The sequence below is a fragment of the Carassius carassius genome, chromosome 23 (genome assembly GCF_963082965.1).
Source record: "Carassius carassius chromosome 23, fCarCar2.1, whole genome shotgun sequence".
NCBI lineage: Eukaryota > Metazoa > Chordata > Actinopteri > Cypriniformes > Cyprinidae > Carassius > Carassius carassius.
The window spans coordinates 18,263,628-18,278,305 of NC_081777.1; the positions used below are offsets into that span (position 1 = coordinate 18,263,628).

The window sequence follows — 14,678 nt, forward strand, 5'->3', positions numbered from 1 at the left end:
CCAACAAATGATTAAAGCAATGTTAACTATTCCATGAAATAAACAACAGATGTGTAAATATTACAGTTTAGTCTTAAAAAAACAGAGATAATATTATCAACACAGAGATTCAAATCAGGATTTGAAATGAGAGGCAACTGCATTATGATCTACTTTGAGTTCACACGCATATGCAAATCTGCTTTCCATTAAAAAAGTAAAAGAAAAAAAACTTCCTCTTGTGAAAATTTGCTTCTGAGTTTACCATGGTATGTAGGAGAAACCAGAAATAATTAAGAAATATCTTCATTTACATATTTTCCTTTCCACACCTGTTTTATAGCTGAAGAAAAAAAGGATATAATATAGTATATTTTAATTTATTATGTATGCAATGATTTTGTCTCACATTTCAGATTGTGCCACAAATTCACAATCACTAAAATAAATAAATAAATAAACAATAAAAGAATACTGTAGGATTTCCTTTGAAACAGTTTTCAAGAAATTGCTAGCAAATTTCACAAATAATTCAAAGAAAGGGCAAGTAAAACATTGAATTAAACAACATTTTTAAGCAGAAACACTAAAATTATATTTTCTTGTAAAACATGCTCCAATAAACTTTAAAATCCCTTACAGTGATAAACCATAAAAGGTCACAATATACATTTTTTTATTCTTGTGCATTTTAAAACTGTATAAATGTATCATATGTAAAACTAGTTTTTAAACGCTAATATAATACAGCTGATTAAAGTTGATAATCAACATAACATTTATTTCTAAATGAATAAATAGACATAATGTTACCAGAAGAATTATCTCTGCAGAAGGTTCTCAACTTACATACAACTGATGCAAGATTTGAGTTCTGTCATAATGTTAAAATGCTGGTTAAAAAACAAACAAACAGATTCTTACTCGTTTTTAGTAATTTACTAATTATAACTATGTTTATGATATGCAAATTAGCCTTTATTATATTACTATAATCTCTATGCATCATCTTAATTTTTAATGTATTTATTTAAAATTGTTGCACTAAAATCATGCCTTTAATACTGTTCCTATACAAATAAAGCAAAAGTGAAAACTGAAGTTCTGCATTGTTTAAGCTCTGCCTGAAGCAACCAAACATGCAAATATAATATTTACACATGCATGCTCATCACTGAGTTTTAGCAAAACTAAAATCAGCATGAGTGCCAAACAGTTTATCCCAGTGACTAAAATGGGGTGCAAAGTTAGTATTAGGTTTCTGGTGGTGCACATCATGCTTGCTCGGACCTCCATAAACACCAAATGGGATCAGACGAGACATGGACCAAGGAAAATCATATCCGCAGTGGTCTTCCACCGATACATAGACGTGGACCACCATGAACATCCAGGTGGTGAGCAGGTGACACCTCAGCAGAATGGGGTTGATCGTGGTCCAGAAACCCACCGTCACCAACTCCCATCCGCCAAGGCACTGTGTGGCCAGAGCAAATGGGGCGGAGTATTTATGGTGGATAGCATGGAAAGTCACATACAGCCAGCGGATCTTATGATGCAAAAAGTGCCAGATAAAATACTGTAAGTCAAAAAGAAGAAGGTTTCCAGTCACCCCTCCTGCAAGTTCAAGCAATGTAGGTGCTCTTTCAGGAAGGGGGACAGGAGGTCTCCACATCCACTGCGCTACTGCGGCAGGAAACACCAGAAGTACGTGATTATAAAGAGTAACTCCACTGCAGTGAAGGAGCATTGCAGTTGTGGGCATCTTGCCGGGCTGGATCTTGTACCGGTTAATAGCTGGCCACTTCTTTCCCATGATGTCGCAGACTAAATAGGGTAGACAAAGCACAAAATACGACGCTACGGTGAGAATCACAGGAAAGAGAGGAGACCGAAGAGTTTCAGTGTGGTTGAGTCGCACATAGTCCCACATAGGCTGCAAAACTGAGTCTTTTGACTGGAAGGTCTCCCAAATTGTCTCAAACACCTGAACTGGTGTCATTTTATCAGTAATCAGTCAACTATATTTCTTTTAAAGCAACAAATACAACTTAAAATAGTTTAGCTTTCTAAATCCTCTGTCCTTGATGCTTCATGTCTCAGGTAGCCTACCTGGAATCTAATGACTTTGCACTTAAATATTTATACCTTTATTCTGTTTCTAAATTATTTAGGTGTCTGAGGGGTGTATGTAGACATTACTTTTACGATGTTATACATATATATTTATTTAAATTCTAGGAATAAAAGGTGTGTTTAAGACAGTTTGAATATGAATTTATTCAGTCCCGACATGCGCTGTTGTCTTTCCACTCCGTGACGTAAAAGGGCGTCGAAGACGTATAAGTCAAACGATGGAAAAAGAATCAGCAAATAGAAAGGAGATTAGAATAGCTGTATTTAATGGGCGTGGCTTTGGCCCACACGTTGTCTCTAATTGGTCAGATATGATTGGCCGAAATATACTATTCTTTACTGTGTATTTTGAAATCAATGAATAGAAAAATATCTCACTGATATTATTCCGAAGTAAATTATTTAATTATGAGGCCATGGCTGGTGTAGCAATCGTGCCGTCTCTACACTCAGAGGAGGTGAAGATGCTATTAAAATAAAAAAAATGCCGCTTTCTTCATCAGAGAGCTGCAGGCGCAACGAAAGAGAGAGAATATTACAGCTCACAAAGAAAAAGAAAGAAATGTGGACGGTCACGCATCAAAGTCACACAGCAGCGTTCGTCGAGTGACAGCAGCCAGTCTGGAAAAGAGGAGCATCCGCCCACATTCAGCCACAAAACTGCTAAACTGTAAAGCAAAAGAGAGCCAGGCGTTCCTGTCGCTATTTCCTTTATCGATTTTGTGCAGTGAAGGACCGCTTTTGGCTTCCACAGAACCAGCCTCATAGCCCGAGAGAGAAAAACACCTTTTCCAGAACGATACCGAAGTATAGCGCTCAAGGTGTCACGTGGTGCATGTTACTTTCCTCCAAGCTGGTCAGGTTGGATAAATCACAGTGCAACATGATTACATCATAACGCTTTTTAAAAATTAATTTAGCACGAGTAGCTTGAACAGATTTTAATTTCTCTTTTTGGCATGTCAGGTATCAGTGGATAGAGTTAAACGATTACACTTTTTGGTGTAGAAATGTCTCCAGTAACGTAAGAATCGTTTTAAGATTTGAACGCGGATAAATTAAGAATTCGACTTTGTGAGCCAGCGAAGCGCCTCCTGGAGGAAGGAAGCGTCTTGTCTCATAACTTGTGTTTTGAGTGCCTCCCAATCTAAGAATATCGCATGTTTATGCTAACATAAACGTAAACGTACTGAGACAGAGCGACAGCAATAAGTACTGAAATACTGTAGAGTTTACAGTGACTACAAGGTGTGTGCTATCCGATCTAATGGAGTCAGAAAGTGCGGATGTGGTGCAGGTTAGTGGCGAACGTCTGTTAGGTGACATCCACCAGCAATTTTGATCAGAGTTTTAATTCAAAACAACATTGTCAGCTCCAATCCACCTAAACGCCAACATAAGTAAACCAAACCAATATGGTAGCGTATTTTAAACAGTCGAACTTTAGGTTTAGCAGGACTTCCTGATCCCACAAGTGCGTGGTAGAAATGTTCGATTCGTCAGTGAATTGGGAGTCGAATCTTTTCAGTGAATCAGTTGGATATGGTTAATTTAAGATTATTTTATTAATGAAGCATAATTTTAAAACTAAGTTAAAAGTGTTAGTAGGTATCAGAATGAACATGAGTGACGGGAAAAATTAACTTAGGCTTCTAGAAATTCTGAATCAACTGAACCAGTTGTTTCGCAAAATGATTCACCGTTTCGAAGTCATTATCAATCATCTCGAAACAGCACAGGCTGGCGGCACCTGCTTTTTAAAACGGGGTATATTCATTAAAGTGAAATCTTTTCAGTTTATAATATATACACACAGTAGTCAACATTTGAAGTAGATCAGAAAAGTTAATCAAAGTTGTCCTAAGACGAGAACACATTTTGTTTTTAGGTTTTAGGACAACTTTGATGAAAGGTTTTGATCCATTTCAAATGACTAGAGTGTGTATATATATATATATATATATATATATATATATATATATATATATGAAGAATATCATCACTTAGGATATTTCATCAGTCAAAACAGATTTGAGGTTAACTGATCTAATTAAGTGTCATTGGAAAATAGTGACAGACAATCTGTGGATTTTGAATTGAAATATATATTAATATAGCTTATTAAAATGTATACAATAATTTATTTAAAAAAATTAAATGTTTAATTTGTGATCTTTTATAACTGTAGTGATATAATTATATAATTACATGTAATTACATTGCTTAAATCACGTGTCTAGGCTAGTGTAATATACGCTTCGAAACACTGATCAGAACAAAAGATTCATAAGTGTTGTCAAGCTTCATTAAGCTGTGATTCGAAAGCAACCCTCACTTATGTACTTACTTGTTTTTTTTAGGATGTGTTATGTTATGGTTAAATTATCAAAAGTTTTTGGTCAGCAAAATGATCAGTTGTCTGTTTATCAAAAGAGGCACAGCTTAAACAGAAGTCACTTTCAAACCAGCAGTTTTCTGTGGATGAACCTGAATGTGACGCACCTGATGCACCTTTAGAGAGTTTTAAAAGCTATCAAATCTTTATTGTGAAGGTTTACTTTAACAAACTGTCTAAAAAACAGACTTTTAGTCTGTAGTAGCAAATGAGTGTGTTCAGTGTTCACTTTCAGATGGTATTTTAAGGTACAATGTTACAGTAAGCATGTAAATCAGGTTTTAAGATTAAATTTTCAGCAGATTATTATTGTGGCTCTATACACAAATACACTAGTGTTTTATTGTTGAACAGTTACAAAAAAACTATTGTAGGAACACTGTTTTAAGATTCAAGGGCCTCATTAATTTATTCACAGTTAGGATTTAAACACAAAAGAAGACATTTGTCTCACTACATCAAACACTGAAATGGCATGTTGTTCATGTGAGAATGTTGTCATATAACAGACATTTTTACGTTGTTTTATGTATTTCACAGTCATTGGGGCCTGGGGATGAACCAGCCTCTTCATCCGTGTCAGCTGACACTGAAAATTTAAGCCAAAATACAGAGATTAGCTGTAAGGACACTTCACAGAAGTACAGCCAGGTGCAGCAACTGTGTCGCTTCTACTCTCAGGGCAGACGATGCTATTATGGGAAAAGGTGCCGCTTTCTTCATCAAAGACCTGCGAGTGCACAGAAAGATGAAGAGAATGGTCCAACTCTCAAAGAGAAAGAAGGAAATTTGGAAGGTCTCCCATCAGACCCACAGCAGCAGACGGGTGAAAATGGACAGTCTGGTACAGAGGAGCTTCCACCTCCATCCAGCCACAGAACTGCACCTGTGAAGCAAGAGAGAGCCAGACGACCCTGCCGCTACTTCCTGTCTGGGTTTTGTGCAATGGAGGACCGGTGTCGCTTCTTTCATCCACAGCAATTTCCACCTGTTGAGGACCAGCCTCACGGCCCGAAAGAGAGGAGCAACTTCAGGCCTTTTGCTCCGACCCCACGACCAGCTAAAAGTCAAGAGCAGGTCAAACTAGCTGATCTCACAGATGAGGTCTGCAAGCAGCTTAGAGCCACCGAGATCGCTCAGCTCACAAAGAGATTTCCGAAAGACAAACTCATCGTGCAGGAGCGAGAAGATGGACAGCTAACCTACTATAGACTCACGGTTCAAGCCACGGACCCTGACTGGGTAAACGCTTATTGTATGGACCGGGGTGTCTAAAGCTGTTCCTGGAGTGCCTCTGTCTTGCAGATTTTCTCTAAAACCTCAACATTTCTCTTAGCTCTCAAATTGAGTAAATAGATGATGAATAGCAGTGGACCCAAAACAGAACCCTGAGGGACACCAGTGGTAACTGTAGATGGTCTTGATCTAAATTTTTAAAATTTGAACTGAGTGAAACCAGGACAGGGGGTGTTAGTGATCCCTATAGAAACTAATCTTACAAGGGGGAATCTTACTGTATGTGAGATGGTATCAAAGGTCACAATCAGGTTGAGAAGGACAAGTATTGTTGATAATCCAGAATCAGCTGCCAATACCAGATCATTAGTAATTTTAATAAGAGCAGTCTCCTGTACTATGGTGTGGATGAAAGCCAGATTAAAATATCTGAAACAATTTACTATTGTAGAGATTATTGTGAACTTGAGCTGCAACACATTTTTTGCAAGACTTTGGAAATAAATTGCAAATTAGAAGTTGGACTGTAATTTTCTACATTTGAAGGGGCCCCGCTATTGTTTCTATGAGAAGTGTGTCATTTAGAATGAGTAGTAAAGTTAGCAGGTAAGGGTTAGGGTTAGGGTCCAAACTGTCCAAACAAGATAAAAATTCAGCTGTACTTACATTACTTTCATTGTCAATATGAATGTTAAAATCACCCAGCATGATTACATTAGAAGACACAGAACAAAGATCAGTTAAAAAACGAGTATTATTCTTGGGGTTGGGGGTAAATAGTAGTGAGAGTAGTAGGAATAGAAAACAGTTGATTTAAATTCTAATGATATTTTAATTGATCAAATAAACTTAATTATTCCAAACTTTTGCTGGCATGCTGGATACAATAATGTTGCATTATACTACATTTACTAATAAAGCTATACTGATGATGTCAATTATTAATTTTCTTTTAATTTGATTTTTGTACCATTTTACATATTATACGCAAAATAACTTCTTGTGCATTTTCATAATTAGCAGTTGCAAGCATGTTACTAGTATAAATATATAGATCACAAATAGATCACTTATAATTATATATACAGATTCAATTTAATGCAAAGCACATCTAATGAAAAGTTTTGACATGAGCTACAGTAGTTTCATAGACATCAATGTTTTGTTTTTTTCTGTTTTGCAGCCATTTGATCTTAATGAAGTGGACATCATGGTCAGCTTTCCTGAGCGTTACCCTCAAGAGGTCTGTATGTTTGAAATGTGTCAGAATTTTGATGTTAAAACATACGCTATGTTTTTGTTAATGAAAGCTAATGTATCATAGGTTTTCACTGTGGATATCCCTGAAGACCAGGACTTACCATCAGTCATGGGGAGGTGAGAAGAACTGTTGCTGATTATACACATGCAAATGTGAACTGAAATCAGTAAGTGCATTTATTTTATGCTGTGTGAATGCAGATATGTGCAGAGTTCCTCAGAAGGATGGCTGAAGGCTAAACATGCCACTAATCAGCTGATGGGAAGAGTCGAGCTGCTCTTTAGGCCATACTTGCGCTGGCTGGACCGTAGTATGGAGAAACTCTTCACTGAGGGAGCCAGGCAGGTGAGACTCGCACTTCCATGAGAATATAAATCAGCCAATCAGATTAGAGCTTGTCCAATCAGATTTGTGTAAAGTATGCATCAGATGGTCAGTGAATGGATAGGAGTAGTATTAATTACTCTCGAATCTCTCTTCTCAGTTGAAGAAAGATGTTGACCTAGAGCGGGCTGGAATACAGTTTGTTCCCTATGAGCAAATCAAGGTCACCGTTTTTAAGAACACATCCAAGAAATCAGACACTCCTGAGCGTATAGTGTCACTCACTGTGGCTTCAGGAGAGGATGGGGAGGAAAAAGAGCTTGATGAAGCTGGAGCAGAGAATGAGGAGGAAGAGGATGAGACTGCTTTTGGTAGTGATGGAGAAAAAGGCAGCCAGAGGGTGGAGAACATAAAAACAAGAGAGCGACGGAGAGGCACTGAAATCAAACTGCTGGGTTTGAAACTGGGAGAACAAATAGCAACTGTGGCAGCTAAACAGATCTCAGTGTCCCTGAAGTGCAACAGGTGAGTTTACTAAACTAAAACTAAAATATTTCATTATGATTATTAATCAGAGGTGGTTAATTAGAATTCTGGTATTTTTTTATACCTGGTATTTACATCTTCAATGATCCTGTCACAAGTAGTGAAGACAGATTGCTGTTTTAAGGTGCGTTTACACCAAGGACAATAGCTTTTACAATGAGGTTTTAAATATTATTTGATTCTATCAAAATAGGAAATCCACACCACAATATAATGACACAAAGGAACAAATTTGCTGGAATCCCTGTCTCACATTTTTTACATCTGACGAACCGTAAAAACAGTGACAAGCAGAATCCACCTGGTTTTAAAGAGCTTGAGCAGTTAAAGCAGCAGACCACATAACTGCAGTGTGCACTTATAATAAACAGTGTTATTGCCTGTTAGCATGGACAATAATATGGTTATTGTTATAGCTGTCTTTATAGGTATCATTTATTGATGGAAACAGGCCTTTAATGTTTTTGTTTTCTTTTAATTGTGTCTATAATCTGTAGAGACAAATTTCATCAAGTGGCAGTTCTGTGATTGTATACATGCATACATACATCGACCTACTGCTTGGTACATTTTCATGTCTCCATAATTTATTTCTAAACATATAGCATAAAATATGAAACTCACATTTGAAGATATATAAATTATATTAGTTTTCTGTTTTCTTTAACAGTAGCACAGTTTCGTGAACATAGAGGTCAATTTTGTATAATTTCATGGCAGTGGTCTGAACTTATTTTCTGAGTAAGCCTTGAACTTTTTTATTTTATTAAAACACACACACACACACACACACAAACATATATACCCAAGTATATATAGATCACCCAAGTTTGATGTCAATACCAGGTCCAAATGTGACCTCTTAATTCTTTAGAGGACTGATTTATCACAAAATGCCTTTAGGCAAGAGTGCAAAGTAACCATGTGACCCTCCTTGTAGGTGTAAAGTTGATTCTGACCTGATCCTGACGGGTCATCGGGACTGTACTGCTCAGTGTGAGAAGTGTCAAGCAGGGATCAGAGCTGCCTTCAGACCCAGTATGCTGCACCACTACAGTGATGTTTTGGGCTACTTGGACCTTAACGCAGTTGCACCTGTTGATCTGGTTTTGAAGGACTCTGTGTTCAGTGTGGGTTGCCTTAACTGCAACAAGGAGGACACAGTTCAGGTCTGATGAATATTTACTGGAGATGACAATTGACATCATATATTTCATATTTATAATGATTTTACACATTACTTTGACAGCCCTACAATTTGACACTCAGATAAATACAAGTGCATCTCAATAAATAAGAATGTCATGGAAAAGTTCATTTATTTCATTAATTTATCTCAAATTGTGAAACTTGTGTATTTGCTTCTTTTAATTGTGATGATTTTGGCTCACATTTAACAAAAAACCACCAATTCATAATCTCAACAAATTAGCCTTCAAAATGGTCTCTCAGTTTGGTTCACTAGGCTACAGAATCATGGGGAAGACTGCTGATCTGAGAGTTGTCCAGAAGACAATCATTGACACCCTTCACAAGGAGGATAGGCCACAAACATTCATTGTCAAAGAAGCTGACTGTTCACAGAGTGCTGTATCCAAGCATGTTAACAGAAAGTTGAGTGGAAGGAAAAAGTGTGAAAGAAAAAGATGCACAACCAACCGAGAGAACCACAGCCTTATGAGGATTGTCAAGCGAAATCGATTCAAGAATTTGAGTGAACTTCACAAGGAATGGACTGAGGCTGGGGTCAAGGTATCAAGAGTCACCACACACAGACGTGTCAAGGAATTTTCTGAACCACAGACAGCGTCAGAGGCGTCTTACCTGGGCTAAAGAGAAGAAGAACTGGGCTGTTGCCCAGTGGTCCAAAGTCCTCTTTTCAGATGAAAGCAAGTTTTGTATTTCATTTGGAAACCAAGGTCCTAGAGTCTGGAGGAAGGGTGGAGAAGCTCATAGCCCAAGTTGCTTGAAGTGCAGTGTTAAGTTTCCACAGTCTGTCCATTGTGTTTTTTGAAAACCAAAGTCACTGCACTCGTTTACCAAGAAATTTTTGAGCACTTTATGCTTCCTTCTGCTGACCAGCGTTTTGAAGATGCTGATTTCATTTTCCAGAAGGATTTGGCACCTGCCCACACTGCCAAAAGCATGGAGTTGGTGTGCTTGACAGGCCAGCAAACTCACCACACCTGAACCCCATAGAGAATCTATAGGTTATTGTCAGGAGTAAAATGAGAAACAAGAGACCAAACAATGCAGATGAGCTGAAGGCCACTGTCAAAGAAACCTGGGTTTCATACCACCTCATCAGTGCCACACACTGAACACCTCCATGCCACGCTGAATTGAGACAGTAATTAAAGCAAAAAGAGCCCCTACCAAGTATTGAGTACATGTACAGTAAATGAACATACTTTCCAGAAGGCCAACAATTCACTAAATGTTTTTTTATTGGTCTTATTAAGTATTCTAATTAGCTGAGATATTGATTTGGTGGGTTTTTGTTAAATGTGAGCCAAAATCATCACAATTAAAAGAACCAACTACTTCAGTCTGTGTGCATTGAATTTATTTAATACACAAGTTTCACAATTTGAGTTGAATTACTGAAATAAATAAACTTTTTCACAAACATTCTAATTTATTGAGATGCACCTGTACTGGAAAAGAAAAACAGAAGGAAAAGCATGTGATATAATTTCCAATTGTTCTTTCTCACTTTTTTTTCTAGAATCTCACTTATGGGCAAAACTGGGAGCAAAACTGCCTACATTGTCATACCAAACTCAGCATTTTTGTGGAGGCGACACTTTTTCAGTTCATTCAGCCAGAGCCCAGAAATCAGACAGGTCTGAACCCTGTCCTATATACTCACTGATTCTGTCCAGTTCTTGTTTCTTGTGCACTGATGTCCTAGAGTTGGTCTCGCTGTGAGGGATTATTTCCCACTGAAGCTCAAGTTCAAGTCTGGTCAGATGAGTTCGGGATACCCCCTGGTAAAACAAAGGTTGCTGCTGTAGTTAGCAAATGTCTGTGTCGGTCCTGTTGCCCCATACAGGGATGCTATACTGTAAAAAGCCATTGTTATTTAGCTTAAGATTGATATTATATGGTATGCTCTGGTGCCTTGAGGTTAAGGAGATTTCCGGCCCTCTCTGTAAAGTGCATTGAGTGTGAAAAAATGGCATATAAATGTAACAGTTTATTGTTATTTACTGAATTTACAGGTGCAGCTGCCCAATACTCTCGACACTACAGAGACCCTGCGGTTCAGCAAGGGAAACCTCTACCCGATAAAGGGGCCTGCAGGCATTTCAAACAAAGTCAGCGGTGGCTAAGGTAACTACCAGGAATATTTTCTGGGTCTGTAAGAGGTTTATTTTGTAGCAGAAAGCTTTGTGTAACTCCACGTCCTCTTGTTTGACCTATAAAGTGCCCTTGGCTCATATTTAGGAAAGCCGACTTGTATTTACTGTCTCTTCTTCTAGATTTCCGTGCTGTGGTCGGGCGTACCCATGTGACGTGTGCCATGATGAAGATCAGGACCATCCCATGGAGCTGGCCACAAGAATGATCTGCGGTTATTGTGCCAAAGAGCAGGTCAGCAGGAGAAAAGCCGTCCGGCTGACTGGATGAGGATTATTTTCACCTTAAACCCCCTTAACCCAGATATTGCACTGAAATTAGAGGCAAATTAGACTGGTTTTCTGCTTGTTTAAACCTGTTTTCGGAAATATTACAAAACTGTGAGTGCAGCAAAAGAAAAAATTTACCCAAATTTTGCCAAGACAAACAAGAACGCAAGACATTAGCTCCCAAAACAAGAATGAGTCCGCAACGTGTTTTGTCTGGTTTTTCTACAGTATCTAGATTTTCCATTGGACATCAAATGATGAAACAGTACCAAAGTAATTTACTTTTCTTAAAGCATTTAGAATCTAAAGCATTTAGAATTAAACTATTTTACTATTGAAATGAATTGAACATGAAAATATTTTTAGTTCTAAATGGAAAAATCGCTTTGATTCAAAATATTTAGAATTTTTGTGATTTTCAAGAAAATAATTTACAATGTAAACAAAGTGGTTGGCACAAACTGTTTATCCATGCTTCAGGTCTTCTACTGGTTTCTAATATACCTATAACTTTTGACTTGTTTAATTTTCTTCTTCTAGCCATTCAACAATGGTAAACCATGCATTAGTTGTGGAGGTATGATGACAAGAACGGCCTTCACAAGCCACTGGGAGGGCGGACATGGCTGTAGAAACAAGGTTAAGATGAGCAGGTATGTGCTGATTTCCCTATACTTTATAAACAAGTAAAGGCAGTTAAATATAGCTTAGTACAACATTTACTTACTGTTATATATTTTGCAATACCATATACTGTATTTTGTTTGATCAATACTTTATGTACAGTGTCACATTTAACCTTAAAGGGTTAGTTCACCCAAATTATTATAAAATTATGTCATTAATAACTTACCCTCATGTTGTTCCAAACCCATAAGACCGCCGTTCATCTTCGGAACACAGTTTAAGATATTTTAGATTTAGTCCGAGAGCTTTCTGTCCCTCCATTGAAAGTGTATGCACGGTATACAGTCCATGTCCAGAAAAGTAATAAAAACATCTTCAAAGTAGTCCATGTGACATCAGAGGGTCAGTTAGAATTTTTTGAAGCATCGAAAATACATTTTGGTCCAAAAATAGCAAAAACTATGACTTTACTCAGCATTGTCTTCTCTTCCGGGTCTATTGTGAGCGCGTTCACTGCAGTGAAGTGATATCCGGTTCGTGAACGAATCATTCGATGTAACTGGATCTTTTTGAACCAGTTCACCAAATCGAACTGAATCGTTTTAAACGGTTCGCGTCTCCAATACGCATTAATCCACAAATGACTTAAGCTGTTAACTTTTTAATGTGGCTGACACTCCCTCTGAGTTAAAACAAACCAATATCCTGGAGTAATTCATTTACTCAAACAGTACACTGACTGAACTGCTGTGAAGAGAGAACTGAAGATGAACACCAAGCCGAGCCAGATAACGAACGAACGATTGACTTGTTCTCGAGTCAAGAACCGTTTCTGTCAGACGCGTCTGATTCGAGAACCGAGGAGCTGATGATACTGCGCATGTGTTGTGTGATTAAGCATGAAGCAGACTGACACACAGCGGATCTGAACTGAACTGTTTCTTTTGGTGATTGATTCTGAACTGATTCTGTGCTTATGTTATGAGCGCGGGTAAACCAAAGGCTTGAATCAAGGGTAATCATCGCCAATGACTCGAGAATGTCTGATGTCACATGGACTACTTTGATGATGTTTTTCTTACCTTTCTGGACATGGACAGTAGACCGTACACACACTTTCAATGGAGGGACAGAAAGCATTCAGACTAAATCTAAAATATCTTAAACTGTGTTCAGAAGATGAACGGAGGTCTTACGGGTTTGGAACGACGTGAGGGTGAGTTATCAATAACATAATTTTGATATTTGGGCGAATTAACCCTTTAAACTAATAGTTGTTTACAAGCCTAGAATATGGTAGGTTTTTGTTGTAGTTTTTGCATTAAAAAAATTAATTTGTTATAAAAAATATTTTACCAAATATGGCGTGATCGTGAGGTTTTTTTTCCGTCTCTGAACTGTATTTAAACTTATCATTTATAATGATTAATTATCTTATTTTTCTATACAGGAACGACCGGCAAAAATACGCCAATACATGTAAAACAGTGGCAAAGAAAAATAATAAAGAAAAAAGTAATTAAGGATGCCAAGGGGTCTTATATCAGATGAGACATGGCCAGGTACTTAAACATGTTTAAGTCATCAGATAACATTTTTTTTTCCAAATGATTTCACATACATATATTCAGCATAACTTGGAAACTGTTCCCACTCTTTATACATCTCCTTTTTTTTGTTTGCTAGTAGAAAAAAAACATATTACATGTGCATAAATTCAATACAGCTTTGTTTTTCGATTGCTTACGAATACCTGAAATGATGCTAGTCATATAGACTTCAGAAGTTTGCTAAAGGTTAAAATCATTATGATGTGAGATTTTATTATTATTTTTACTTAGTCACTGGACATCTCTCTCTTATTAATTTCTTTTCAAAATGCAACCGATTCAAATTATGGATACTTGTAATAAGCAAAATATGGAATGCAAAATATGTCTGTGCATTTTCTATGATCGCAATTGAAATAAAATTATGTACAAAAATATTTTTGTTGTTGTTATTAATATGGAATGGGGTATGTAAAATGCAGTTATGGTCATACGTTTACAAAGCCTTGAATCAGCAAAATTGCAATAAAAAAATATTGTTTTGTGGGATTACAAATTTCTAAAATGTTAAATCTAGGTTCCAATGTAATAGCATATGAACTGAAAACGTTTTGATATACATTTTGTGGTAAATCAGGAAAATCAGGTGTCTGAGATAATGTCCTTTTGTCTCTTCCTTGCCATTTGGCTTTTTAAGCTAAAGACACAGCTGTGCCTTTTGTCTCTATGATAATGTGAAGGTATCAGCGATACTGTCAGGCACCTCTGTATTTAATTGACACTGTTATGATGATGAGATCAAGGCTGGGAAGATGCAAGTGTCGGGCACCTTCCTGATTGCATTTGCATGCTTTGTTTAGGTTTGTCTCCACCTCTGTGTATCCCGCCCCCTTAAAATGTACATAAACTACAATGTCTTAGGGACTTATGTCTTTTGATGACTGCAGTGCCACGCAGAGCATTCTCAATAAAGAATCCTGCTGAAGATTACC

At 37.3% G+C, this 14,678-nt stretch overlaps 2 protein-coding genes across 2 annotated transcripts; one reads left to right on the top strand and one right to left on the bottom strand.

The window, feature by feature from the left end:
• Positions 1 to 411: 411 nt before the first annotated feature.
• On the bottom strand, positions 412 to 2,909 carry ch25hl1.2 (cholesterol 25-hydroxylase like 1, tandem duplicate 2). The gene has a single exon (XM_059506354.1). The coding sequence runs from the start codon at positions 1,979 to 1,981 to the stop codon at positions 1,151 to 1,153; it is 831 nt and encodes a 276-aa protein (XP_059362337.1). The 5' UTR covers positions 1,982 to 2,909; the 3' UTR covers positions 412 to 1,150.
• A 47-nt stretch (positions 2,910 to 2,956) lies between these two features.
• Positions 2,957 to 14,121, top strand: LOC132101415 (uncharacterized). Its single transcript, XM_059506353.1, has 12 exons — positions 2,957 to 3,412; positions 5,051 to 5,752; positions 6,930 to 6,989; positions 7,071 to 7,123; positions 7,208 to 7,352; positions 7,492 to 7,856; positions 8,818 to 9,046; positions 10,606 to 10,723; positions 11,102 to 11,213; positions 11,363 to 11,474; positions 12,050 to 12,162; positions 13,587 to 14,121. The coding sequence occupies exons 1-12, from the start codon at positions 3,383 to 3,385 to the stop codon at positions 13,657 to 13,659; spliced, it is 2,112 nt and encodes a 703-aa protein (XP_059362336.1). The 5' UTR covers positions 2,957 to 3,382; the 3' UTR covers positions 13,660 to 14,121.
• Positions 14,122 to 14,678: the final 557 nt, after the last annotated feature.